The sequence below is a fragment of the Balaenoptera ricei genome, chromosome 18 (genome assembly GCF_028023285.1).
Source record: "Balaenoptera ricei isolate mBalRic1 chromosome 18, mBalRic1.hap2, whole genome shotgun sequence".
Taxonomy (NCBI): domain Eukaryota; kingdom Metazoa; phylum Chordata; class Mammalia; order Artiodactyla; family Balaenopteridae; genus Balaenoptera; species Balaenoptera ricei.
The window spans coordinates 24,490,845-24,517,099 of record NC_082656.1 but is presented as its reverse complement, the minus strand read 5'-3'; the positions used below and the strand labels follow the sequence as shown (position 1 = coordinate 24,517,099).

Genomic DNA, 26,255 nt, shown 5'->3' with positions numbered 1-26,255 from the left:
GGGTTGGTGGCTGATTCAGTGAGGAGACAAAGAGATGAGGAGATTCACAGCGGGGGGTGCATGAGGGTGGGGGAGGTAGAATCCTATTGAGAAGACTTCGGCTTTGAGAGAATTTTTAAAATCAGTAGTTCATAGTAAGAAATAAAGAATTTTAGGGATGAGAGGGTAAAGTTACAAATTCAAGTCCGAGATGGTTCTTACCTTCAGGATTAGGGGGGCTTACGCCTTATCTACTGTCTCCCCTGCCCCGACACTTGCTGGACCCTGGGCCCCTCCTATCTCCCCCTCCCCTCCCCCTCCCCTGTGGGGATTGGTGGGGAGCTGCCCTTCCCCCTTCCCAGTGCTCCTGCCCTCTGCATCCTGGTACCCAGTACCCTGTAGGGCTCTACTCCAGGGGATCTGGGCTGAGACGCACAGGCTCCACTATGCCTGAATGACATGTATTTAGGTGACAGAACCTTTAATGGCTCCTGCTCCTAAAGTTCTTTGCTCTGAGGTGTTTTCAAACTGTCACCATTGACTCTTCGTGACAAGCTGGGGGGCCTCCAGCTCCATCCAGGTGCATACAAAGTGTTTCCCCGCATCCTGTGGATTGGAAGTTCCATGTGAGCTTTCGGAGAGGAGGCAAGCGAAGCTAAGGCATCAATTCTAATCCTGTCTTTTTAGTTGCTCCACAACACCTGGTGGCTATTGTTTCAGTGCCTTGTGAGCCAAGAATGCCATGGAAAAAGAATCTTTACAATTAAAGATGAGCTATCGATAAGACAGTAAGACATTTCTCCAGGGGAGCAGTTGTACGCCAAGTCTGCATGGATGGGAGGGCAGGAGACCTGCAGAGAGAAATAACTCTAAGTAGTTCTGTGTGGCTTGAGCGTCCAGAGTGTCCTCAGGGGTGATGGAGTTTGGGGGTGCAGGGGAGGAATAGCTGGAGAGTCCAGAATGGTAACCAGCCTGGTCGTGCAGGGCCTTATACGCCCAGGTAAGGAATGTAGACTTGTTCCTGAAGTCTGCAGGCAGCCCCTGGAGGGTTTTCAGAAGAGAAGGGACTTCATTGACAGAGGAATGGATAAAGGAGATGTGGTATATATACACAGTGGAATATTACTCAGCCATAAAAAAAGAATGAAATAATGCCATTTGCAGCACATGGATGGACCCAGAGATTGTCATACTAAGTAGTATTTGTAGTATTGCCATACTACAAATGAACTTATTTACGAAACAGAAATAGACTCACAGACATAGAAAACAAACTTACGGTTACCAAAGGGGAAGTAGGGGGAGGGATAAATTAGGAGTTTGGGATTAAAATATACATACTACTATATATAAAATAGATAACCAACAAGGCCTTACCATATAGCACAGGGAACTATATTCAATATCTTCTAATAACCTATAATGGAAAAGAATCTTAAAAAGAATATATCTATCTATCATCTATCTATATAATTGAATCACTTTGCTGTGTGCCTGAAACTAACACAACATTGTAAATCAACTATATTTCAATAAGAATTTTAAAAAACCTTTCAAAAAAGAAGAGAAGGGGCTTGCTCCCATGCGGACTTTCTGATGCTCTCTCTAGCAGCAATGGACCAGTTGGAGGAAAGCAGATCAGGAGAGGAGGTAGGAGGTTATTATTGTAATCCTAATGAGAAATGATGAAAGCTTGAAGGAAGGCAGTGGTCCTCTGGCTGGAGAGGAGAGGATGGATTTCTGAGCTATTTACAAGGTGGAAGTCTGCAGGATTTCTCTGCAAGAGTAGGAAACTGGCTATTCATTTTCAGAAGCAACCCATATGTGGCATTTATGTGCTAACTCAGCTGATGAAAACACTATTCTTGTAACTAGGTTGGAGAAGAATTAAAGGAAGGGTATCGTTCAGATGTAAAAATGAATGCATTACACATGTTAACAAGTGTATGAACCCTGTATTATATCTGGCAAACGGGGTGTTAAATCCTTGTTCAACCAGCCAGATGTCCCTGCAGCTGCTATTGGGATTGCAGGCGGAGCCAGCCACCTGAGACCCCAGGTAGGAGCTGGTGCCAGTGGTTTCCGGAAGCATCTGGCTAGACAAATTGCTTCTCCTGTGCTGATTGACAGGTCCCACATGGATCACACAATTCACATCACAATGAACAGGAGGGATTTTCAGTCTGATAAGGCCAGACTCCAGGAGCTTGACCTTTTTTCAGGGAATCTTTACAGCTGGGAGTGTCCTCAGTGGAAATTTAAATCTATTTATACATATGATTTTTTAAGACCAAAAAAAAAAAAAAAAACCCACTTCAGTCAAACAAACTAAGGCCAATTTAATAACATTCGCTCTTGAATTGGTATGCTATCAAAGTCTTGTTTGGGGCAGTTACCCAGCTGAGTTTGCAAAGGCTGGCTTAAGCGTTTGCTGTAGATGTTTAAATTACCTGGAGCAAAATTCCCGTAATTACTCAAAAGAAGTTGAAAGTACTGATAGGTGTTTATATTTATTCTTACGGAGTACAATCTCTCCTAAGTGGCTTTGATATATCAAGACTGAGCCAGTTCTGGGATGTCTCCCTCCTCCCTCTTTTGGAAAAAGATCCAAAAATATTTTTAAAAGATGATCAAGGGAGCCTGTCCCAGCAGTCTCCCTGTCACACTCCTGGGAATTGTACTTCTGGGATGTTGAATTCAGGAGAAGTTAAAGAGAAGCAGTCCTAGAGACCACAGTTACACAATCATATTGATCTTTTGTGTACTTTCTTTCCTGGAGGAGAAATTGTGAAATCCCAACATTTTTTCTATGAGTGTAATAAAAAGTCGAAATTAAAAAAAAAAAAAAAAAGGGGCTTCCCCAGTGGCGCAGTGGTTGAGAATCTGCCTGCTAATGCAGGGGACACGGGTTCGAGCCCTGGTCTGGGAAGATCCCACATGCCGCGGAGCGACTAGGCCCGTGAGCCACAACTACTGAGCCTGCGCGCGTCTGGAGCCTGTGCTCCGCAACAAGAGAGGCCACGATAGTGAGAGGCCCGCGCACCGCGATGAAGAGTGGCCCCCGCTCGCCGCAACTAGAGAAAGCCCTCGCACAGAAACGAAGACCCAACACAGCCAAAAATAAATAAATAAATAAATAAAGAAAAATCATACCGGTTGTTTCCTTGTCTGTTCAAATGTACTCGGACAGTAAAGATGAAAAGTCAGTGCAGTCTAAATAGGAAGATACCACAAGGAGCAGATTTTCAAATGTTGTGAAACTTCCGCATCTCTCTTGTTTTTAGACTTTGGAGTTGGGGGCGAACGGTAGTTTCAAATCTGCGAGGTCTGGCTGTGGAAGCCCAGGCTTGGCAATGTTAGACAGTGTCCACTAGGTGGCAGTATGCCAGAGGATTTCTTCTATCCTTGAATTGGCAGCGATTTTTTTGGCTGTCTACCATTAGGTCGGTTTTCCTTTTTGTCCTGTTTTGAAGGGTTAAATGAAGCTCTCATAATTTAGGCGCAAATTATGCTTATTTAATAAATGCATAAATTCGCTGAAAAGCCTACTTGTTACAGTGTGACCATAAATAAGTTCATTCATTCATTGGATTTTTGTTAGTAACTTACAGGTGATCCTAATGGTCATGAGTGGGTTTTGGAAACCAGGGGGTAGTTCTCTTTGTCCTTGCATGTGACAGATGCTAAACATGCTGTATTCTGAGAAGGTAGATCGCTGATCTTCCTGGGGAGCAGGGCATTGGGTCCTCTTTAGTAGCTTTCAGCCAAGAGAAGATCACACGGAAGGCTGTCTGCCCAGCTTCCTCACCCTGGAAACTGTTTCTGGCTTCTTTTGGAGGCTTTTTGCTGGGAGGTGTATCAGAACTACCTATACTTCTTTATGCAAAGCTGTGGGCATTCTGAGAGTGTAGAAAACATATGAGTGCATTGAATGTGTATCCAGAGAGTTAACTTTTTTTTTCTAATTTTTTTTTCTAATATAGCTGGATATAAAATAAGATCAAACACATATAACATTTTTTAAAAGATCTCTTTCATCTGAATAATTTGTTCAGAGGAAAGGAGTTAGGATGTTCTTTGTAGTGTCTTCCCCAAATTATTAATAGATGAATCAGAACTTTCTGCATTCAAAGAAACCAGAAGCAATGTATGAATGATTAAATTTGGGACTAAAGAACTCTGCAAATTTTAAAACATTCTAATTAATGTGACAAAAGAAGAGGACTACTGTGGATGAAAATAATCGTAAATTCAAAGCTTAGGAAATAAATGGAATTGTTCGTTGGGGTGAAGTTTGGGTACTCCTTTAGAAGAGTTTCTTATAATTTTGAAACTTTAAAAATTAGGGGGCCATTCAAGAGAAAACTGTGCTTGGTATGTACATAGCAAAGTATCTGATCTTTGAGAAAAATGACCAGAGTGGCCCTGCTCTGTGGAATGGCCTTGATGGAGTCACATTTGGAGACGTGAGGCCCCCATGTCCAGGGCCCTCATGGCTTACTTTGGAGGCTTCACCAGCCAAGCTCTGAACAAGTCTTGGCAGGTTCTGAGCCTGCTCTTTTCTGAAGCGCACCCCCAAGAATTCTGAGACCATATTTCCTGATGTTGAGGTTCCTTTTTGTCAGATCCCTGGTCAAGGTGGGCCTCCTTTCAGAGTTTCTACTTCAGGGAGGGGACCACCCTCTAAGAATTTCCTGATAGCTATAGAGAGGGAAAAAAAAATTCTCCCCTCTCCCCACTTAGGTTCACCAGTCGGGGCCCTGTAAATTAGACTGACAAGAGATAAATTATAAGAGAAAAGCATACCAATTTATTTAATGTAAGTTTTACGTGACGCAGGAGCTTTCATTAGGAAGTGAAGACCCACAGGAATAGTTAAGCTGAGTGGTTTTTATACCCAGTTTGATGAAGGGTGGAAAGGTGTAGAAAAATGAGGCAGGACAGGACAGGACAGGGTCTCAGCTAAGGATGGTAAACTGGGGGAAACGGAGCAAGGCCTGTTCCTTCAGATTCCTCTAGGCGTTCTCCCGTCTTAAGAGATAAAGATGCTCCTTTCTTCCCAGTGGTAAGGCACCTCTCACATGAAGGGCTGTGACCTGCTTCAGGGGAGAAGGACAAAGCCAGGTAGTCCTTCCTGCCTCTGCCATTTCCCAAAGTCCTTTAGCTTAAAATATTCCACTTGCCAAAGCACCGTATTTGGGGGTAGCATGTCCTGAACCCCATCACAGGCCCCTGATACTTTCCTGCCAGCTTCCAGGCGTAGAGTTGATGACCACGTGTTGTGAAGGGGGGTGGGCTGATAGCTCTAGAAGAGGACTTGGAAGGCGTAGGCTCAAGTCCCAGAGTTATTAGGGGCATCTTTATTCTCTCTTGGCCTCGATTTTCCAGTCTGAAAAGTGAGCTTAGTAGTAGTTACCCAGCCTCTGATTCTAACATGAATCAAACAGGATAATACAAGGGGAGATAGTTGGCTTTTTGTTGGCTGCAAATGTAAGGGATGATTTAATTTTCAACACTTGGAATATATATAAATCGTGAGGATATAATAAATCTAGGACTAAATAGAGCTGTCACCAAGCAACCATTCACGGAAACGCTCAATTAGTAATAATGCTTCTCAACGCCTGCTGCATATTAGGATCACCTGGGGAGATTCTTGTAAAATGCTACCAAGTCAATATCAGACTAATTGAGTTAGACTGGCTGGAGTTGGGCCAGGGTACCCTAAAACTGTAGTCTTAGAAGAATGTTATGTTCGTGGTTGATATCTGTGCACATAAATAACAATGATCTTGAGTTCAAAAGATTGGGGTGGGGTAGGGATATAAGAACAGATATTGAGACTACATTTTTTGTAGCCTGAGGCTATAGACACATCACGTACTTTGCTTTTCATGTGGAAACTTCCCTATAGGGTTTCTGAGAGGAATTGCAATTCTTGGATACCCAACAATATATAACATGAAAGCAGCATTACCTCATGGGTCTTTAGCTCAAGTTTTAATTCATCTTGGGTCATGACACACTTTTTTTTTTCTTTTTTAAGCAGACATTGAAAGTGTTTCTGAATGGCACTGGTTATTGAATTTTCTTGACATGAAAAGTTTCTGTGACAGCTCTGACCTAGCACCTGCTGATTAAATGGGCAGGAGAAGTTCATTCCCAGGTAGGAGAGAACAAACTTTCCCTGCCCACTTAATCAGTGACTTTTGTCTGCTGCTCCTTTGTCCTGGTCTCAAGCTTCAAGAAAATCTCAGATTTGCTCATCTCTGAAATCTTTTGGGATGTGAGAGGGATTGCTCTTCTCAAATGGAGGCCCCAGGTCAGCAACACCAGCTCATCTGTTAGAAATGCAAATTCTCAGGTCCCGCCCCAGACCAAGCAGATCAGAAACTGTGTTTCAACAAGCCCTGTGGGAGATCATGCTGCATGTTCAAGGTTGAGAACCACTGAGCTAGCAAAACGGATCTTACCTTGTTTTTCTCAATAATAAGTGTGCTCTTCTCAATAGAAAAGCACCAAGCAGGCATTTGTAGGCATATGTCATACTTTGCTTTGCTTCCTTCTTCCCTCTCCCCTCTTCCTTCTGATGATGAGGCAGATCGGGGCTAGAGGGAAAATGAGGGGTAGCTTTAAATCTCTGAATTACTGTCATCAGGTTCCTATTTGTTCCAATCTTTTAAGAGATAATAATCAGATAAAGTTACATTATATACAAATATATAAGTATATAAAGAGATATACAATGTATGAAGATATATTGTATCATAAATGTATAAAGCTATATACATGTATAGTAAATGTATAGTAAACATTGTGTGTGTGTATATATCACCATTATAAATGTGAAAAGATATATACAATGAATAAAGATACACTATATATACATTATATATGTAATGTATTATGTATTTATAAAGGTAAAAGATACACTGTGTATATATAAATGTATAAAGGTATACACAATGTATAATAGGTACATTGTGCATATATAAATCTCTGTTGTGAACGCAGGGAAGACTAAACCAGGAAATTCCAGAAATCAGGGTACCATTGGGAATCCAAAGATCATGAGAAAAGACTTGGGAGATTGGCAGTCAGCAGGGGAGAGAAATAAAGCTTGGATGGTGTGGGGAGAGGAACAAAGCCTGGCCACTGCATTGCACAACCCAAAAGAGCCAGCCATCATTTGCCTGGAATTTCCTGCAGAGGTGCTCCCAGAGCTGTGCAGGGCAGTGCCCTGGGTCAAGGCAAGGGCAGGAAGTAGCCTTGGATGAGGCTGTAAAGTTTCCTTCTAAAAGTCAGTCATGCTGTGACTTCTTTAGGATGTTAGAATAGGTAACTGAAGACAGCTGTGCTATCCTCCAAGGGTCTTTAAAAATAGAATTGATTCTCTTCTCTCTTGCGGGTCTTGAAGGCAGAGAGAAGAATCAATGTAATTTTACCACTAGAACCCTTCCAACTGTTAACAGTCGAAGTTTTGTTATAGCCTCTATCTATCTAACTATCATCTATCTCAAAGCCCTTCTCTCCAGACATTCCAAGAACTTAAGCTATCTGGCCTACCTTTCAAACATCATGAGGGGGTGGGGTAGTTAGCATGGATGGTCACCCCAATAACAGAGAAATTAGGAATCTCTCCAGAGTGTTTCTAGTAGTATTTAGATGTATGGAGTTACCAGACCCTCTGCTGAGTGCCTACATGCATGATCTCATTGAGTCTTCACAACCACCGATGATAAAGGTGCTATTAATATCCTCAGTATTTTTAGGTGATTGAGAGGGATTTGAGCTGAAGTCAAAGCCTGAAGTTCCATCCACATCACTTTACTATTTAATGGTAGCTAAGGTCTTGATTCAGGTGGGCCTGCAGTTACTTATTGGACCCTTCATTGTCAGGGCTCAAATTGAGATATGCAATTACCTACGTTCTTTATGTACTTGAGTTCTTTTACTGGCTTGCACTTATTTATTTATTCATTTATTTATTTATTTATTTATGGCTGTGTTGGGTCTTCGTTTCTGTGCGAGGGCTTTCTCTAGTTGTGGCAAGCAGGGGCCACTCTTCATGGCGGTGCGTGGGCCTTTTCACCATCGCGACCTCTTGTTGCGGAGCACAGGCTCCAGACGCGCAGGCTCAGTAATTGTGGCTCACGGGCCCAGTTGCTCCGCGGCATGTGGGATCTTCCCAGACCAGAGCTCGAATCCATGTCCCCTGCATTGGCAGGCAGACTCTCAACCACTGCGCCACCAGGGAAGCCCTGGCTTGCACTTCTAAACCTCTATTTGTGGCAATATTTTAAGTTAATGATTGGTAATCTAGAAGCTCTTAGACTTCCATGTAGTAATTTAAATACACTGTGACTTTTTAAAATAAAAAATTAACCACTGGGAGCCAAGCATCTTTCTCTTTCTTATGGGCTGAGCTTCAACATTATAACAGGAATTCACTAATGAAACAGACATAAAAAGAGACTCTCTAAAGATTTAAGAGGGTCATATATTCTGTGGTAATTGTTATTTTCCTAGTTAACTTCATCTCCATTTGTGTACCTGCTACAAATGTTTAATTATGTTCAGTGATTCCATGTTTTATAATTTACATTGTCTTTTATTTCCTCTTATTGTCCAGAGTATTTTATTGGATGGTATGTGTGTAGTCTGCTTTTTAAGCACATCAACATAATTCTTTGGGGTGAACTTCCCTTGATAGCTACTTAGAACATCAAGAAATTTTACTGCCTATGTACTTCTGGCATATTTTGAAGGAAAGAGGATTAATTTATTGTATGTCCAACAGTCCTGAATTCTTAACTGCTTTATCAAAAGAGTGTATAAATAAGATTCTTTTTTCTTTTTATTGCAGGAAATGCAACATGTTGTTAAATCACAACACATCAGAGCAGAAAAAGGTAAGCATGGATCTGTATAAATATTTGAAAACCCCTAGGGTGACTCCTCTTTGAGCTAACATGGCTTCTCTCATCTCCAGCCATGGTGGAAGGTTCATGGTTAGATCTGGCCAGAAGGAACAAGCCTGAGACGCAGCCCTTTGCCCATCTCACGATTAATGCCACTGACATCCCATCAGGTAAGTTCCATTTATATCCAGCCTGAAAAATATTTCAAGAGTAAGTCAGAAAGAGAAAAACAAATACCGTATGCTAACACTATATATATGGAATTAAAAAAAAATAGTTCTGATGAATCTAGGGGCAGGACAGGAATGAAGATGCAGACATAGAGAATGGACTTAAGGACACAGGGAGGGGGAAGGGTAAGCTGGGACGAAGTGAGAGAGTAGCATTGACATATATACATTACCAAATGTAAAATAGGTAGCTAGCGGGAAGCAGCTGTATCGCACAGGGAGATCAGCTCCGTGCTTTGTGACCACCTAGAGGGGTGGGATAGGAGGGGTGGGATAGGGAGGGTGGGAGGGAGACGCAAGAGGGAGGAGATATGGGGATATATGTATACAAATATCTGATTCACTTTGTTATACAGCAGAAACTAACACAACATTGTAAAGCAATTATACTCTAATAAAGATGTTTAAAAAAAGAGTCATTTATCAGCCCATCTGAATACTCAGACCTATTCTTAGCCTGTTAGCAAAATTTTGAGAGCCCTTAACTTCTAGACCAGAAGAAAGATCATCTATTCTTCAGTTAGTCATCCACATCATGGAAACAGTGATTCTCAATCGTGCCGGAATGGACATCATCACTATATTCATTTTCAGATCATCAGAGTGAGTTTATTTTAAAAGACTGCTAGTTGAGGTTGCATAACTGGGAAGGATAATCCCGTGTTATACTCATCTCTATTTTTCCAAGCAAAAGTTGACACATCCCCATCGCTGGCCTGTGAGGTGCATGAATTCCTCCAGGTGGTCATATACTCAGCCATCTCCTGCAGAGTTCCAGGCAGGAGCTCAACAGAGTGATATTTAAGAGGCAATAGCCCTCTGGAAAATGAGACATACTCCTTCTCCAGGGAGTTATCGTTTTTTTCTGGCTAAGAATTTAGCTCAATAGACTGGAGACCTCATTATCTTTTGGAAATGAGGAAACCCAGAGCTCTGTGTCTACATCTACCTAACGTACCAGTGATTTCCATCATATAATCCCCACTGGTTAATTCACATTGGGTTAGGTGAGCATCAGAAAGATCACAAAGAACATTATGATGGAGTGACAATGGAATATTATTGTTATTATTCTTATACCATTTATACACACACTTTGTATCAGGCATTTTGCTCTGTATTCATTATCTCTAAACCTTACTACAACCCTGCAAGGTAGCGATTATCATTCAGATTTTGCAAACAGGGAAACCAAGGTCCACCTAGTGTAAGTTATCTGATCAAGGTTACAGCATGGTAGGATTAGAAGTTGAATTCCACTCTAGTTGATTCCCAAGTCCATGCTTTTTATACTATAGGTTATCACATAAGTACCTTGTGGCCAGTTGGCTTTGTCAGAGGGAAATAAATTCAGAGCGCTTATGTTCCTCTTTTCGTGTAAGAAGTAGATTAATGTGGTTTTAATAGCAGGGCGTCTCAAGTCTGACTGACGGCCTGGGTTTGAGGTCCCACTGTACCACCTGGCTGGGTGACCTTGTGCAAATTATTGGAATCCTTTGTGTGTCAGCTTCTTCATGGGGGTGGTAACAGTTTGTACCTCATGGGGCAGCTATGAAGATTTAATGAGGTTATATACTAAAATACTTACATGGAAGTGGGCATATAGTAAGAACTTAGTGAATGTAATTTGTCATTATTTAAAGTTTAATTAAATAATTTTATATATTCTATTTTTTGTTTTACAAAAATGATTCAAGGCAAGTTCTTCTTAGAGTTAAAAAAAATCCAAGTTTTAATAAGCAGTTTTGAAGCTACTAATATAGTATGGGCCACAAAGGAATTTTTCCTGACTGCAGACATAGAAAGGAGAAACCAACTCTTTGATTTTTAGATTGTCCTAAACTATCTATACCGTCCCAGATATTTGCTTCATAAACAAATTCTCTCTCTCTCTCTCTCTTTCTGTGTGTGTGTGTGTGTGTGTGTGTATGTGTGTGCCTTATGGTGGAACTACACTAATTTTCTGAGTGGAAAACTATTTTGCATGTTAGCAAAGGCAATCAAATTAATACTGATCTATCAGCTGTGTGTGCTGTGAATGTAGTCTGCATTTATCTTTTCAGTTCATTTTAAATGGCATATGATAAATATTGCATTAGACTGTGTGCCAAAGTCTATTTGGCAATAGCAAGCATGTTTTAGTTATATAGCTCTCCCTCCGGGCACCTTGCATCAAATCATTGCCAAAAAGAAGGCAAAACTCCTGGTTATTTTCTGATGGTTATTGAGCTTGAGACAGAGTGAAATGAGTTAGTGTATGCTTCTGTTTAAGAAAATAGAATTTGCTCTTCTGACTTGGCCAATGACTCCTTGAGTCCATTTATCTCCCAGTTTGAGCCAGGATTGGATACTTCAGAGGAAGATGGCTTTAATTTTGCATGTTCATTCGGGGCCTCTGTTTCATACCTATTTGTACTTATTTACACATAAGAAAGAAATCAGAATCTGCCTTATACTGACTGTATTTCAAAGCTTCTTGAATAAAATGCATTGGGGAGTATTTTGTGAGGTCAGGATTCACAGCTTTCTTAAGGGCAGCTCAGACTAAATATCTGGAGAGACTTCTTCTCTAATATCTAATAGCAGTGACCCTAGGGGCTGGGGCGGCTGGGGAGGCTGAAGGTCGTCTAGTGATGGAAACCCAGACTTGCTGTGTGAGGTCCTCCAACCTGATGGGGGCGCTATTCTCGTCTTTTCTCCCACTATCGCTATTCATGAGCTCTCCAGTTCACACTGACGGTTCTTCTCCCTTTTCCTCTGCGTGCTGTGTGCATTCCGTTCTTTGCTCGAACAGTTTCCCTCGCTCACAATCCTCTCCCTTTTCTCAACCCGTCCACATTTGACCTAAGTCCTCCCTGCCCTCTGTCACTGGGCTGAGTTCACGTGGTCGCCACTAATTTCTGCAGCTTCCACTTGGCAGGTGCTTTAACTGAACTTCAACCATGTGCTGTGTGACCCGCAGAAATGAAAATGTTATATTTTTCATTTGGTGTGCCCATTTCTTCTTTTCTCCACTACTAAGTGCCTTGAGGGTATACTGCTTGGTGCAATTCTTAACTGTGGATAGAATGAATGCCCACAGAAAGCACCATTCAGATATTTACTAAATGACTAAATTGATCAGCGAATGGATAAATATAGGCATGTTTAGAAGGAAATAAGGACACTCCTTCCACTTGACTTGAGCTAACAACGGGAGAGGTATGCGGTCAGGGTTTCTGTGTTCTCCTCTCTCTTTCATATCCTTCCCTGCCTTCCCTGGACTGTATCTCTGAGCCCTTGGTCTAACGCTAGCTGATCCAACCTGTCGAGAGGGTAGACGTCACCTTAGTCATTCTGCTGCTATCTGTTAAGGGCCGTCATAGGAGATAAACTATAAGACCGATAATTGATTGCATAAAGGATTGAATACAAGAGTAGGGGAAGAAGGAGGTAGCCATGGGATGGTTTGAGATAGGAAGCACCTTGAGTTTTTTTAGCTCTGTCAATGGATTAGGTGGCTGTTTACCAGCCTGGAGAAGTTAGTTTGCTAGTGTTCATGAGGATGTGATGCAAAGAGTCTTACAGTCTCATTTTGACTCACTTGGGACCATGGAATGATATTTACATTTGGGATGCTTTAATCTAGGATGATCTGAGGTAGGACCTCCGATGAAAAAGGGCAGGGCGCTGTGCTGGGTTCTGGAGGCAGCAGTGCCTGTGATGGCTTCTCAGGCTCAATCGGGCACCCTCCTATGGATACGATGTGCAGTTCAGGAAATCTGTCCTGTCCCTGAGCACGGGGATTGGAACCATTGGCTTCTTTGCCTTTGCAGGCATGTCTAAGGATGGTGGGTTGCCCCACCATAGCTTGGACACTGCTGCATTTTTTTTTTCTTCCACTTACCCTACCAACTACCATCTAGTTGGTTCTGGAACAGCCTGGTATTGAGGTCCCCAGACCATATCCCAGCTGCCCAGTAGCCCTCCAGGGACAATAGAACATTCTCCTTTTTGTGGCTTTCCAGAGAAAGATGCAGGTGTTCACGTTTTCCCAGGATTCAGGCCAGTCTTGAAAGTTAGCCAGTGTGGGTTTCTGGTTCTGCAAAGATCTCCCAAGGACCCACTCTAGCCGAAGTGTTGTCAGCTGTGATGGATCCGTGGAATCCACTTTAAGTCTAAATTCCGTGGGGGGATTTCTCGTGGGTGACAGGCAGCAAAGAACTTCTCCCTGGCTGCAGAAACTGCTCCCAACCCCATTCTGAGACTCCTCAGCTCTGTTTTGCCTTGTTGAAATCCTAGCAGATGACAATCTTAACTTAGCATAAGTGTTTACAAAATCCTCTGGAGGAAAACTCTGGACTTTCCACAGTATAACAGCTTTTTCCCCACTAGCTGACATCTTTTCCAGTTGGCTAATAGGTATCCATATAAATATAAATATTTGATTAATGAGGTTTATCATGGAGGTAGTCCCAATTTTTAAAGACCTAGTAAAGTACACTAAAGACCTGAAATATTCAAAGCGTTGGACACTTTTCTGACTTAGAAGATTTTCTAGAAACTTCTGCTGCTCCAGAAACAGTGACATGAAGATCGGTTGTCACATTTCAGGTGTGAGAAGGAGCTAAAGGAGAATTCTGGTCTAATAATTAGAAGAGATTTTACCATCCTTTGGGCACAAAGGATTGCATGAAGTTGTGAAGCTCAGGTGTGAGAAGGAGCTAAAGGAGAATTCTGGTCTAATAATTAGAAGAGATTTTACCATCCTTTGGGCACAAAGGATTGCATGAAGTTGTGAAGCTGGGGAGTGCAATGCCAAGGATATGTTCTTTGTGAACTTCTCTGGGGGCAGCTTTTCAGTCGTGTGACCTTGGGAGGCATTTGGGCTATTGGAGGAGGGGAAAATCAATGGTGATGAGAATATAGAGTTTAAGAGTTTGACTTTTTGGTCAAAGTTGCTGTGACCCAGATTTTCAGCTCCTTCTGTATACCTGTCTCCATGAATTAAAAGAGAAGGTGGGGTCATGTGAAGTCTGGATATTCTCTTCCTATACTTGTTTCTTGCTTTCTTGTTTCATCTGCCTTTGGCTGATTCTCTTCCTTCAACCTTGAATGACCTTTATGCTTCTGTTGGCTGAATTCTTCCTTTAAGTTATCAGGCTCAGTAGCCCAGCAAAATCGTTCTTGAGCCCTCTGGGAGGAAGTAATCTCTTTCCTTTGAATTCCCATTGCAATATCCACACCTTTCTTATCAGGGCCCATGCCTTGCTTCCTGTCTGACCATATATCATACTTATCCTTTGTGTACTACAGGCTCCTTGAGGGCAGGAAAATTGAGATTTTGTCTTTGTCCCCTCTCAGGTGCCTAGCAGAGAGCACAAGTACTTCTTAATGTACTTGTACTCCCCTTTTAGAAAATAAATTCTGAGAAATTATTCTCCCATTGGAACAATGACTGTTACAGTAAGTCTTTCTCCAACCTCATAGAATTGTGAGGATGTCCTTCTCCTTGAAGGGGTGGGTTTTAAATCATGTGCCTCTCTTTTCCTCAGGTTCCCATAAAGTGAGTCTGTCCTGCTGGTACCATGACCGAGGTTGGGCCAAGATCTCCAACATGACTTTCAGCAATGGAAAACTAATAGTTAACCAAGATGGCTTTTATTACCTGTATGCCAACATTTGCTTTCGACATCATGAAACTTCCGGAAACCTCACTGCGAATTATCTTCAGCTAATGGTGTATGTCACCAAGACCAGCATCAAAATCCCGAGTTCTCATACCCTCATGAAAGGAGGAAGCACCAAATACTGGTCGGGGAATTCTGAATTCCATTTTTACTCCATAAACGTTGGAGGATTTTTTAAGCTACGGTCTGGTGAGAAAATAAGCATTGAGGTATCCAACCCTTCACTACTGGATCCAGATCAAGATGCAACGTACTTTGGGGCTTTTAAAGTTCGAGATATAGATTGAGCCCTATTTTATGAAGCGTTTTCACGTATTTCCTAGGATGTATAGAAAACTTTAAAAACAAGCCAAGAAAGATATATGTAGGTGTGTGAGACTACTAAGAGCTATGACCCACAGGGTACAAGAAGACCCATGCCTTTGACTCTGTAGGGAGCGAATGTATTTACAGCCAATGGGAGATGTTGGACTCAAGGTGTGTTATAATCTAAGGGTTTTCTTACACAGTGGTTTTTAAATTTTGTAATGAATTCCTAGAATTAAAGCAGATTGGAGCAATTATGGTTGCCTTTATGAAAAACTGCCTTTGGGCTATGGGAGGGGTTAATTCTCTGTCTCTAATCCGTGGTTAGGTGCCACGATGCAGCTGAAGTGGAAAGGGTGTCATCTAATTGCAAACTGATGACCATCTGAAGGGTTAAATTCTTTTGAATTGTTACATCATCCTGGAACCTGCAAATAAATACTTTTTCTAATGAGGAGAAAAAAATATATGTATTTTTATATAATATCTAAAGTTATATTTCAGATGTAATGTTTTCTGTGCAAAGTATTGTAAATTATATTTGTGCTATAGTATTTGATTCAAAATATTTAAAAATGTCTTGCTGTTGACATATTTAATGTTTTAAATGTACAGACGTATTTAACTGGTGCACTTTGTAAATCCCCTGGGGAAAACTTGCAGCTAAGGGGAAAAATGTTGTTTGCTAATATCAACTGTATGATACTTCTTCATTCTTTTTAACTTAATAGATTTTTCAGACTTCTCAAGTCTGTTTCCAAAAAATTAAAATGGATGCCTTGAATATTAAGCAGAATGTTGGCCACCAGGTGCCTTTCAAATTTAGAAGCTAATTGACTTTAGAAAGCTGACATTGCCAAAAAGGATACATAATGGGCTACTGGGATCTGTCAAGAGTATTTATATAATTATTGAACAGGTGTTTTTTTCTACAGGTGCTGCAAATTGTAAATTTTTTTCATGGAAAAGTTATCAGTGGCTTATAGCAAAAAAAATTTCCATTTTTAATTTAGTGGAAGTTATTTTATACTATACAATAAAAACATTGCCTTAGAATGTTATTTTTTTTTTGGTATGAAAATAAATTTATACGAAAACCTGCCTTGTGATTTTGTGCTTCTCTTTTATGTCTGTCTTGCTCTGTGATCCTTTCTCTCCAATATGGTAATGTGGCTTCTGTCTTTCCAAAGGTTACCGGGAGAAATGCAGATTTAATTAAAAATTAGGAACCGATTCAATTAAATTGCTGAACCTCGGAATTTGAAAAATAATTTACAAGGGATTTGTATGCAAGAATGTAGCCAGATAGAACACAGAGGCTTCACCACTCAAAAAAGAAAAGTTTGTTACGCCTATATCGTAAGAAAAAATAGTGCTTTGCACAAGTTCATAAGGCCCTGCAGAACAATCATTTGACCTGGAGGAAACCCTGAACGTTGTATCTCTTACTAGTGAAGAAGCATTAACAGTGGATGGATGCTCGTCCTCATGGAAATTTACGTGAGGGAGCCATCTAGCCCATGTTGATTACTCCACATGAGACAGAAGGAAATGAACAGCTTGGGAAGACACAGGAAGCTATAATTCAAGGCACTTGCCATTTGTGGATAAATGTTTCTTGATGGTTGGAACAGGATAAAAGGAGAAAAATGGCAGAGGTTACAAAGAAAAAAATTGTCAATTCTTTTTTGGGGTGGGACTTGGTCATTGACCAAAATACACCTATTGTTTTCAAACTATCAGTAAATCTGAGGTAGATTCGTACAAAATGTTTGTTACATATCCCAATTGCTGGTCCCAAATATTCTTCGTTTAAGGAAAAATTAACTTTGAGGGACCACTGGAGAATTTCTCTACTCTCCACTGACACAAAATCTTGTTACATAGAGAGCCTTATTAGCTACCCTGGCTTCTAGAATATGAGTCTATCATTTCCAAAGGTGAATAACATTCATTCATTCATTTGCTTCTTTGCTGCACATTATTTATTGAGCATCAACTATGTGCTAGGCACTGTACCAGGCACTGGGGATACTATGGCACTCCTCTTGCCCTGCAGGAAACTTCATTTCAGTGGGGAGCCAACCTAGTAAGAGTGTGGTAATCTCCAAGTCTTGGGCATCTATAGAATGCTGTAGGAACAGAAAGGAGACCATTGAACCCAATAATGGGGATCACAGAAGGTCTAGAAATGAAATCAAAACTGGATAGGAGGTGGGCTGAATATCCATTCCCACTTTTAACTTAGAGGCAACTAACTTGCAGTCTCTCAGAAATGAGCTAAAACTCAAGGCCTAGGGATGGAAAAAACCTGGAATCTAGTAAGAAAATACATGGTGGCACTAGCCAGACTGGAGAACTAACATGGTGGATGGTCTGCCATGCTAAGAGAGATCCTCTAGAGAAGACCTTGAATATTCAGCCTGACTGTAATGTGAATTTCGTGTATGTTGACAACCTGATAGGTCAGAGATATTTAGAGCTTCGCTGGAATGAATCTATGACAATGAAATGTTGGTGTGAACTGGCCTGTGCCTTGAAGGAGGCAACTGTAGCAAATGGATATGCCAGGAGGTCTGGGAAAGGCTTGTTCTCTTTTCTAGTGACACTCAAGGCTTTCCAGGATCTGAATAGCAGAATCCAAAACAGGATCCAAACCCTACTTTTCCCACTCACATGCTACTTTTTACTCCTGCTTTTTCTTCTCACTCACCCCCTTTTCCACTTCCACTCTTGAGTGTTTCAATCCTGTTTTTTTTTCTTTTCCCCTAATGCCTGGCTCTTGCCTCCGAGGACCATTTAGTTTCTCCGATGGCCCTCGTGGAACAGAAGGCTGCTGCATCTGATGGTAATAGTACCCGACCGTGTCAGCACTCAGCACAGTGAAGTGAAGGTTGAGGAGTGACAAAATATGTCAGGAAACCAACACATACTGGATGCTAGGGCAAATGGAACTGTTTGCTTATTTTACCTACTCCATTTCAATCTTCTTCCCAACACCTGCCACATCTGAAGCAAGGGAAGTGTGCCAAATTTGAAGTCATCTCTCTTCTTGAGTCGGTTTTGACAGCTATACCAGGTCCATGAATCCTTGCATCTTCCCAAAACACTACATGCGCAGCCATCCTTGTCTAGCAAATTTGCTTTCCTCCCTTTCCTCCTGCTTCCTTTTGTCTCATTCATCTCCATCAGGCCATCCTAGAGAACTAACCAGAGAAGATCCATTTCCCCAGTGACTTAGGTGGGAACCTAAGCACCTCACACTCCATCCTCTCTCTGGGTGTATAATTATCAATGTGGCCTGGGGTAGAGGTAGCGGCCTGGGGTCATACGTACGCATTTTTGGGACCCAACTTTGACTCAACCTGCAGTTCCACGTTTAGCCTGTGGAGTCACTGGGGGGCCCTCCAAGCGCGTGCTGGCTTCAGGCTTGGCTTTGTTAATGGATTCTCTAGCTTCCTTGCAATGAAATTGATATATGTCCCCCAGTAGTTGCATTTATAAATGCTAATTAGTTATTGAGTCACATTATTATGACTTAGCCTTGTGTCCCTTTGTACAATAAAAAATTTGTACACAGTGAGTGTTAGATGTTAGCTATAAAACAAAAATCTATCCTTTTGATTAATAATATTTTATGATACTGCTACTCTTCTAGTCTTGTATTTTAAAAATTCTGTTTCCTAATCATCTACCCTCACCTCCCTTCTCCTTTGCTGACTGATTTTTTTCTGTTGTTACTGCATCTTGACCAGTGCTCTGGCTATTTGCAGTGACAAGCTCTTTGATATTATCAGATGTGGACCACTTACAACATTATTCATATGCTACTGGCTTTCCATATCTGTAGAAAAATCCTGTAGAATCATCTGCTTTGAAAATTCAAAGAGGTAGCCCTTTCCGTTGGCAAAGGAATGAGCTAGGGGTCACTTGCTCCGTTTGTAGCAGCCAGAGCTAAGATACCGGGGATCAGGGCTGGTTTCAGAGACAAGAAGTTCTCCCGATAAAAGATAATAGATATTTCAATCTCCCTTATCAGGGTCTTAAAATCAAGGGATGTCATTCTCTTCGGAAAAATCCATTTTCTTCCTTTTCCTATGGATTCTGAAGAAGCTGTGTTGCCTCAAAAGACTGATCTCAACAATCCCACGTTGGTGGAATGAAAGTACCTCATGAGACATGAACATCTTTTGGAAGAAGGATCGCAGATTTGGGCATCAGCCAGATTCAGGCTTGGAATCTGAGCTCTGCTGCCTGGTAACCCTGGGCAGATAGCCACCATTTGGATTTCAGTTTCCTTTCTTGTAAAGCAGGAGTCTCTCTGTCTGTGTTGAAGAGTTGTGAGGATTAGCAATGGGAGGTGCTCAAACAGGAGCCACTGTTTTTAACCTCTCATCCCATTTGCTACATCCTGAGTCCCAGGTCATGCACACAGTTTGTCCACTTTTTCTCTAGCTGCCCGGCACTGCCTGTGTTGAGCAAAGCACTATGCTCTGAGTTGCGGGGGACACCAGGAGAGAGATGGTATTAATTTCCTGGGGCTGCAGGAGGGTCACATGGCTGGTGGCAGGAAGGGCAGGAGGGTTGAGAGATCAGAACTGTACCTGTGACCCTGAAATCTTTGGTAAGTTACCAGCATCCTCATGTGTTTGTTGTTATTGCATTTCTGGTGGGAGCCAGTGGAAGGACAGCATTTGCCCAAACACTGTGAGATGCAGAACAGAGCACCCTGCAGAAGCAGAAAAGGAGAGAAGTGCGGGGCCACAGCCATGACCTTGGGGTGGAGGTGCTTTGAGGCAGGGTCCTTGAACCTTCTCTGGGTGGGGAAACCTGTGCTGAGGACACTTGTTCAGGTTTCAGATGGAGTATTCAAATTTAGAAGGAAGACATCCTAGACCCTAATAAGTAAAAGGAGAAAAGTTCACACACAACTCTAGGGAAAGCACAAATAATAAATGAGACTTACCAAGAATGTCCAAGTGAGGAAACATGTCATGAAATAGGCAAGGGGCATCTAGAGGAGTTTACCTAAATCCCAAGGTGCAGAGAGACACTGCAGCAGAGGAAGAAAGAGACGCCCACAGCGTGTCAGGTCTACACTAGAAACAGAAGCGGCACCTTCCATTGCCTTCTCTTCTACAAAATCACCAAATAGGTGGCCCATAATCCAAAAGGCAAGTCCCATCCCCTACTAGGCCCAAGTCAATAGTTAGGGAGCCGCGAGGAGTGTCTGGCCTATGGGAATGAAATAGGAAAGCAACTTGTGGGTGAGAATCCATGTTGGTTCAGGGATGAGTAGTGTGTGACCAAAGGCTCAAGCAGGGGTTCAATTCTGAAAGAAGACTGGCAGGATACCCAGAAGTGGGTCCGGCCCCAGCCATCTGGAGGTATGGGCGGTGCCTGCTGCCAAGACATGGGGGAGCCCTAGGCTGGGTAGAAACCCCAGTGTCCATGTTCCTGGGAGAACTGGCCTGACAGGCTGGTGGGCTTCCTTTTGGGAAAGGTCAGGAAGCTTCCATGCAATCTTGACCTAGAAACCGCTAGAGGCTGTTACCCTCCGTATTAGTGTCCTGGAGCTGCTGGACAAATGGCCACAGACTCGGTGGCTTAAAACAAAAAAAACTTATTCCCACAGTTCTGGAGCCAGAAATCTAAAAGCAAAGCCTGGGCAGGGCTGCTCTTGCTCTGGTAGATCTAGGGGAGACTCCTTTCTTGCTTCTACCAGCTGCTGGTGGCTCCAAGAGTCCCCTATGGCTGTTTCACATCAGTCTCTGACTCTGTCTTCCCTTGGCCTTCTCCCCATCTCCCCATGTCTCCTTTCCTTCTGTTTCTTACAAGGACAACTGTCATTGGATTTAGGGCCTGCCTGGATAATCCAGGAAGATCTCTCAAGATCCTTAATTACATCTGCAATGACCTGTTTCCTAAATAAGGTGACATCCAGAGATTCTAGGGGCTAGGATGTAGACGGGTCTTCGGGGGGCCACCATTCAACTTATTAAACTTTCCAAATCCCAACCATTAATTGGACCAGCCACCCTGGTATCCTCCTTTCGGCGGCGATGGCTTCCAGGGAAGAGGCTGGGACTGGGGAAACTGTAAGTAAAAGAATGGGGCTTCCCTGGTGGCGCAGTGGTTAAGAATCCGCCTGCCAATGCAGGGGACACGGGTTCGAGCCCTGGTCCGGGAAGATCCCACATGCTGTGGTGCAACTAAGCCCGTGCACCACAACTACTGAGCCTGCGTGAGCTCTAGAGCCCGCGAGGCACAACTACTGAAGCCCGCGTGCCTAGAGCCTGTGCTCCATGACAAGAGAAGCCACCACAATGAGAAGCCTGTGCACTGCAACTAGAGAAAGCCCGTGCACAGCAACGAAGACCCAACGCAGCCAAAAATAAATAAATAAATAATTAAAAAAAAAAAAAAGAATGAATGATCCAAAAATCCCTCAATCTGCGACTTGCATGGAGACAGATCCCAGAGGGAACAGACAAATATGAGACTGTTGCTGTGTTACGGAGATGGAATTAGGGATATTTTCTTCATTTCAAAATTTTCCTGTTATGACACTACCATTGAATTCAATCATAAAGAGCATTAAAGCTGATCTTTTCAATAGAGAAACGACATTGAAGCTTTTGGTGCTAAATAAGCCTAGAGCTCCATGATGTAAGCCTGTGTGCTATTTTTTTTTTAATTGAAGAATAGTTAATTTACAGTGTTGTGTTAGTTTCAAGTGTGCAGCAAAGTGATTCAGTTATGCATACATACAAACATACATACATATATATACATATATATATTCTTTTTCAGCTTCTTTTCCATTATAGGTTATTACAAGATATTGAATATATTTCCCCGTGCTATATAAAGTAGGTCCTTGTTGTTTATTTCATATATAGTAGTGTGTATATGTTAATCCCAAACTCTTAATTTATCCACCCTCCACCCCACTATCCCCTTTGGAAACCATAAGTTTGTTTTCTATGTCTGTGAGCATATTTCTGTTTTGTAAATAAGTTCATTTGTATCAATTTTTTTTAGATTCCACATATAAGTGATATTATATGATATTTATCTTTCTCTTTCTGACTTACTTCACTTAATATGATAATATCTAGGTCCATGGACCTGTGATTTTGAAATGGAATACCCTAGAAGCATGGGGAAAGTGTGTTTTAGAATGAGAAGAAGTGACCTCTCCCCAGTGTTGAAATTAGGAACAGGAACGGGCTTATCATCCAACATTCCCTCATTCTCTTCTGATACACGTTTTTCCACCATTCTCCTGATTTTAGAAGACAAGATGAGGAAGCAGCACAGTTTCAAAGAAGAATCTTTTCCTGAATGTGTTAAACCCAAGAGGCTCCGAGTTAAATTTTTAAAGATGACTTGACAACTTGTTCACCTTGTTTTCTGCCCTCAACAAGGGACTAAGCTTGACAGACAGAGACAAGTTAATTGAAATGTCCCCTTAGCTGGCAAGCTCCTTGGGTAAAGATGGAAAGATGGCATCCTTGTGGCACGGCTGTTTAATAAGGTGTGTGGGTTGTGTTTTTTTTTTTTTTAACTAGATTGTTAAAAGGAACTCAACAAGTCAGCTGAACACTTTTGTCTGTGACATAATAAGGATTGGTGATAAAGGCAATAAAGGCGTTTGTTAAAAACAGAAACTTCAGTGTTTCAGAACCTAGGAATTTTTATTTAAGTCTGAAATATTGGCCCATAGAAGTCCAAACCTGCAAGCTATGGTGTCTATAGAGCATCTACTGGCCTGAAAAGAGGGTTCGGCTTCTGGCCCTATACCGTTGCAAAAATTCTGCTTTTCCATCAGTAAAGGCTGGCGAAAGGGAGGAAAACAGGCAAACATGGGTAGAAAAACCTTTCTTCTTCTTCTTCCTTTTTAAAAATAAATTTATTTATTTATTTATTTATTTTTGGCTGCGTTGGATCTTCGTTGCTGAGCACAGGGTTTCTCTAGGTGTGGCCAGTGGGCGCTACTCTTCATTGCGGAGCACGGGCTTCTCATTGCAGTGGCTTCTCTTGTTGCAGAGCACGGGCTCTAGGCGCACGGGCTTCAATAGTTGTGGCACATGGGCTCAGTAGTTGTGGCACACGGGCTTAGTTGCTCCGTGACATGTGAGATCTTCCCGGACCAGGGATTGAACCCATGTCCCCTGCATTGTCAGGTAGATTCTTAACCACTGTGCCACCAGGGAAGTCCCAGAAAACCTTTCTTATCTGTGCTTCACAATAAAATCCTTTGAAATTTGTTGTGCACTGTTAATATCATAGCCTTTAAATTATTTTTAAAAAGCCATAATATGACATAATCTTGTTTCTGTAGGGGGCTTAGGGAGATTTCTGTGGTTATTGGTACCCCTGGAAGGAATGAGTCATTCAATGTCCTGGGTCTCCCAGAATGCAGGTCCTGACCCAGAAGTGGTAGACCAATTTAGGCCACTTAAAAATAATATTTTAAAATATCGGTTCAAGATTTATTTAAGAGAGAAGAGTGATGAATATGTAAAGGCAGAGAAGGGAGCTGCTGGTGGCAATATTAAGCCTCCTTTTGGCTGTCCTGAACAGTTCAGATCTGGCCCAAACTTGCATATCACTCAGTAAAAGGACTCCTGAAGTTCATCAGAACCCCCGTAAATAGCACAGCAGCTCCCTTTCATTAGAGGAACACACCCCTTAGGAGCCAAATCTCTACGGATGCCCCAGCGGACAAACATGAAGTCCTTCCTGGCACACAGAGAAGTAAATATACCCTTTTCATCTCTATCTTCTTACATTTCAAGTGCCCCAGCCATGAGCCCCTCCAGCCCACCCAATTTGGCTCTGTAAAATGTACACTGCAGTCACCAGTCTTCCCCCCCCAAAAAAATTTTCCCTTCTTATCCCAGAAAAGGGCTTATGAACTATAGTACATCCAACTGTCAAAAATCAAGTCTATTAATGCATTTTCATGCATTTTTCTTTGCCTTGATCAATGATTAAGAAATACCTACATTTGTTTCTTCTCTTTTACCAAATCCATGCCAGCATTAGTCCCATGGTTAAAAATTGTGAATCGGGCAATAGTAAGACATGTTTCTTTTCAGGTTCTGAGAGCCTCCTATATATTGAACATTATGCTAGGCTATTTTCATACATAATCTATTATAATCCTCACTACAATTCAATGTAATGACTGTTAGGATCCCATTTTATAGACTCGTAAATAATAAGTGACATCTGGAGTGCGTGTGTGTGTGTGTGTCTGTGTGTTTGGGATTTGAATGTGAAAATGTAGTAGGCTTTTTTTGGCACTCCTGCAGTCACAGACAATGTGACTGCTGTCATTCCTTCTACCTGAAATGTCCTGCCACTTCTCCCCTGACCAGATTCTCACCATCCTTCAAGACCTTGTGTAAGCCCCACATTCCCCATGAATCCATCAGTCATCTTTTCCTTGTGAATTCCTATTGTTCTCTGTGGTTGTGTGTGCATGTGTGTGTGTGTGTGTGTGTGTGGTACGTGTGTCTATTCTAGTGATTCTGCTTCTCTCCTTTTAACCTTGACTGATATACATACTCTCCAAGTCAACTAACGTGAGTATGCAGTCTAATAATTCATTCATTTAACCAAGAGTTATTTAGCACTGTTCTTTGTGTTTTAACCAAATCTAAGGCTCAGTTATCTCTTGTCTCTTACCACTTTTGATTGTCTCCTAAGTCGTGGTCATGCCTTCCAAGAGGGGTGTGAGCTGCTTCAGTACCAGGGAGGCTGTTCTCTGTGCTTCTCTTGTACTCCCAAATGTGCCAAGCAGATAAGGGAGGGGGGCAGGTGAAAAGAACTTGATACAGGCTTGTTGAGTACATGATTGATGCATTCACCTGTGTCCTCTGTCAGTCGTAAGCATCCACAGCCCAACTTGTGTGTGTAGCTCTTAAGAGCCCCTTGAATTTTGGCCCCAACTTCCTGCTGAGGCTACACAGAATGGGGTGAGTTGTGGGAGGGGGAATGGAAGCAATGGGGCCACGTTTATGTGTTTTTTTTCAGGTGTAGTGCCTTACGTCAAATCCCATGGCAGGGAGACACAACAGAGTGGAAAGCAGAGCAAATTTCATGTTTTGAGATCAGAGAGCTGGTCTTGTCCCTGTGATAACTGTCTCAAATTTTGGATCAGACACTTAATCTTTCTGTAGTTTACCTTCTATATTCAAAAAATTAAAATATTTGGGTTGACCAAAAAGTGCCTTAGGTTTTTTAGTAAAAATAAAAGACACATTTTTCATTTTCACCAAGAACTGTATTGAACAACGTATTCATCCTTTTGTTCCACTACCTTCTGCCATTTTTCAGGCAACTTCATAATTCCATCTTCCCAAAACTTTTTATCTTTTTGAGCAAAGAACTGTTCCAGGTGCCTTTTATAGTCTTCCAGGGAATTGACATTTTTTCCATTAAGAGAATTTTTTAAAGACCGAAAGAAATGGAAATCCGAAGGTGCAATGTCTGGTGAATACAGCGGATGAATGAAGACTTCCCAGCCAAGCTGTAACAGTTTTTGCCTGGTCATCAAAGAAACTTGCAGTCTTGCGTTATCCTGATGGACAATTATGTGTTTTCTGTTGACTAATTCTGGATGCTTTTCGTCAAGTGCTGCTTTCAGTTGGTCTAACTGGGAGCAGTACTTGTTGGAATTAATTATTTGGTTTTCTGGAAGGAGCTCATGTTGAGGACTCCCTTCCAATCCCGCCATATAAACAACATCACCTTCTTTGGATGAAGACCGGCCTTTGATGTGATTGGTGGTGGTTCATTTCGCTTGCCCATGATCTCTTCCGTTCCACATTATTGTACAGTATACAGTTTTCATCGCGTGTCACAATTTGTTTTAAAAACAGAACGTTTTCATTACGTTTAAGTAGAGAATCGCATGAGGAAATATGGTCAAGAAGGTTTTCTTCGCTTAAGGAACCCAAACATCAAAGCGAATGACATAACCAAGCTGGTGCAAATGATTTTTAACGCTTGATTTGGATATTTTGAGTATGTCAGCTATCTCCTGCGTGGTATAACACTGACTGTTCTCAATTAATGTCTCAATTTGATCGCTATCAACTTCAACTGGTCTACCCGACCGTGGGGCATCGTCCAGT

At 41.9% G+C, this 26,255-nt stretch overlaps 1 protein-coding gene and 1 long non-coding RNA gene across 2 annotated transcripts in view; one reads left to right on the top strand and one right to left on the bottom strand.

Moving 5' to 3' along the window:
- TNFSF11 (TNF superfamily member 11) overlaps positions 1 to 15,086 on the top strand; it is a 33,529-nt gene extending 18,443 nt beyond the window's left edge. The window contains exons 3-5 of the mRNA XM_059902522.1: positions 8,846 to 8,891; positions 8,972 to 9,070; positions 14,665 to 15,086. Of these exons, the coding sequence (XP_059758505.1) occupies positions 8,846 to 8,891; positions 8,972 to 9,070; positions 14,665 to 15,086 (567 nt within the window). The remainder of the gene's footprint in view (positions 1 to 8,845; positions 8,892 to 8,971; positions 9,071 to 14,664) is intronic.
- Positions 4,792 to 24,870, bottom strand: LOC132352223 (uncharacterized). Its single transcript, XR_009498637.1, has 3 exons — positions 24,805 to 24,870; positions 6,453 to 6,587; positions 4,792 to 5,368 (listed from the first exon to the last, which is right to left on the bottom strand). It is a non-coding gene; the product is annotated as an uncharacterized LOC132352223 (long non-coding RNA).
- Positions 24,871 to 26,255: the final 1,385 nt, after the last annotated feature.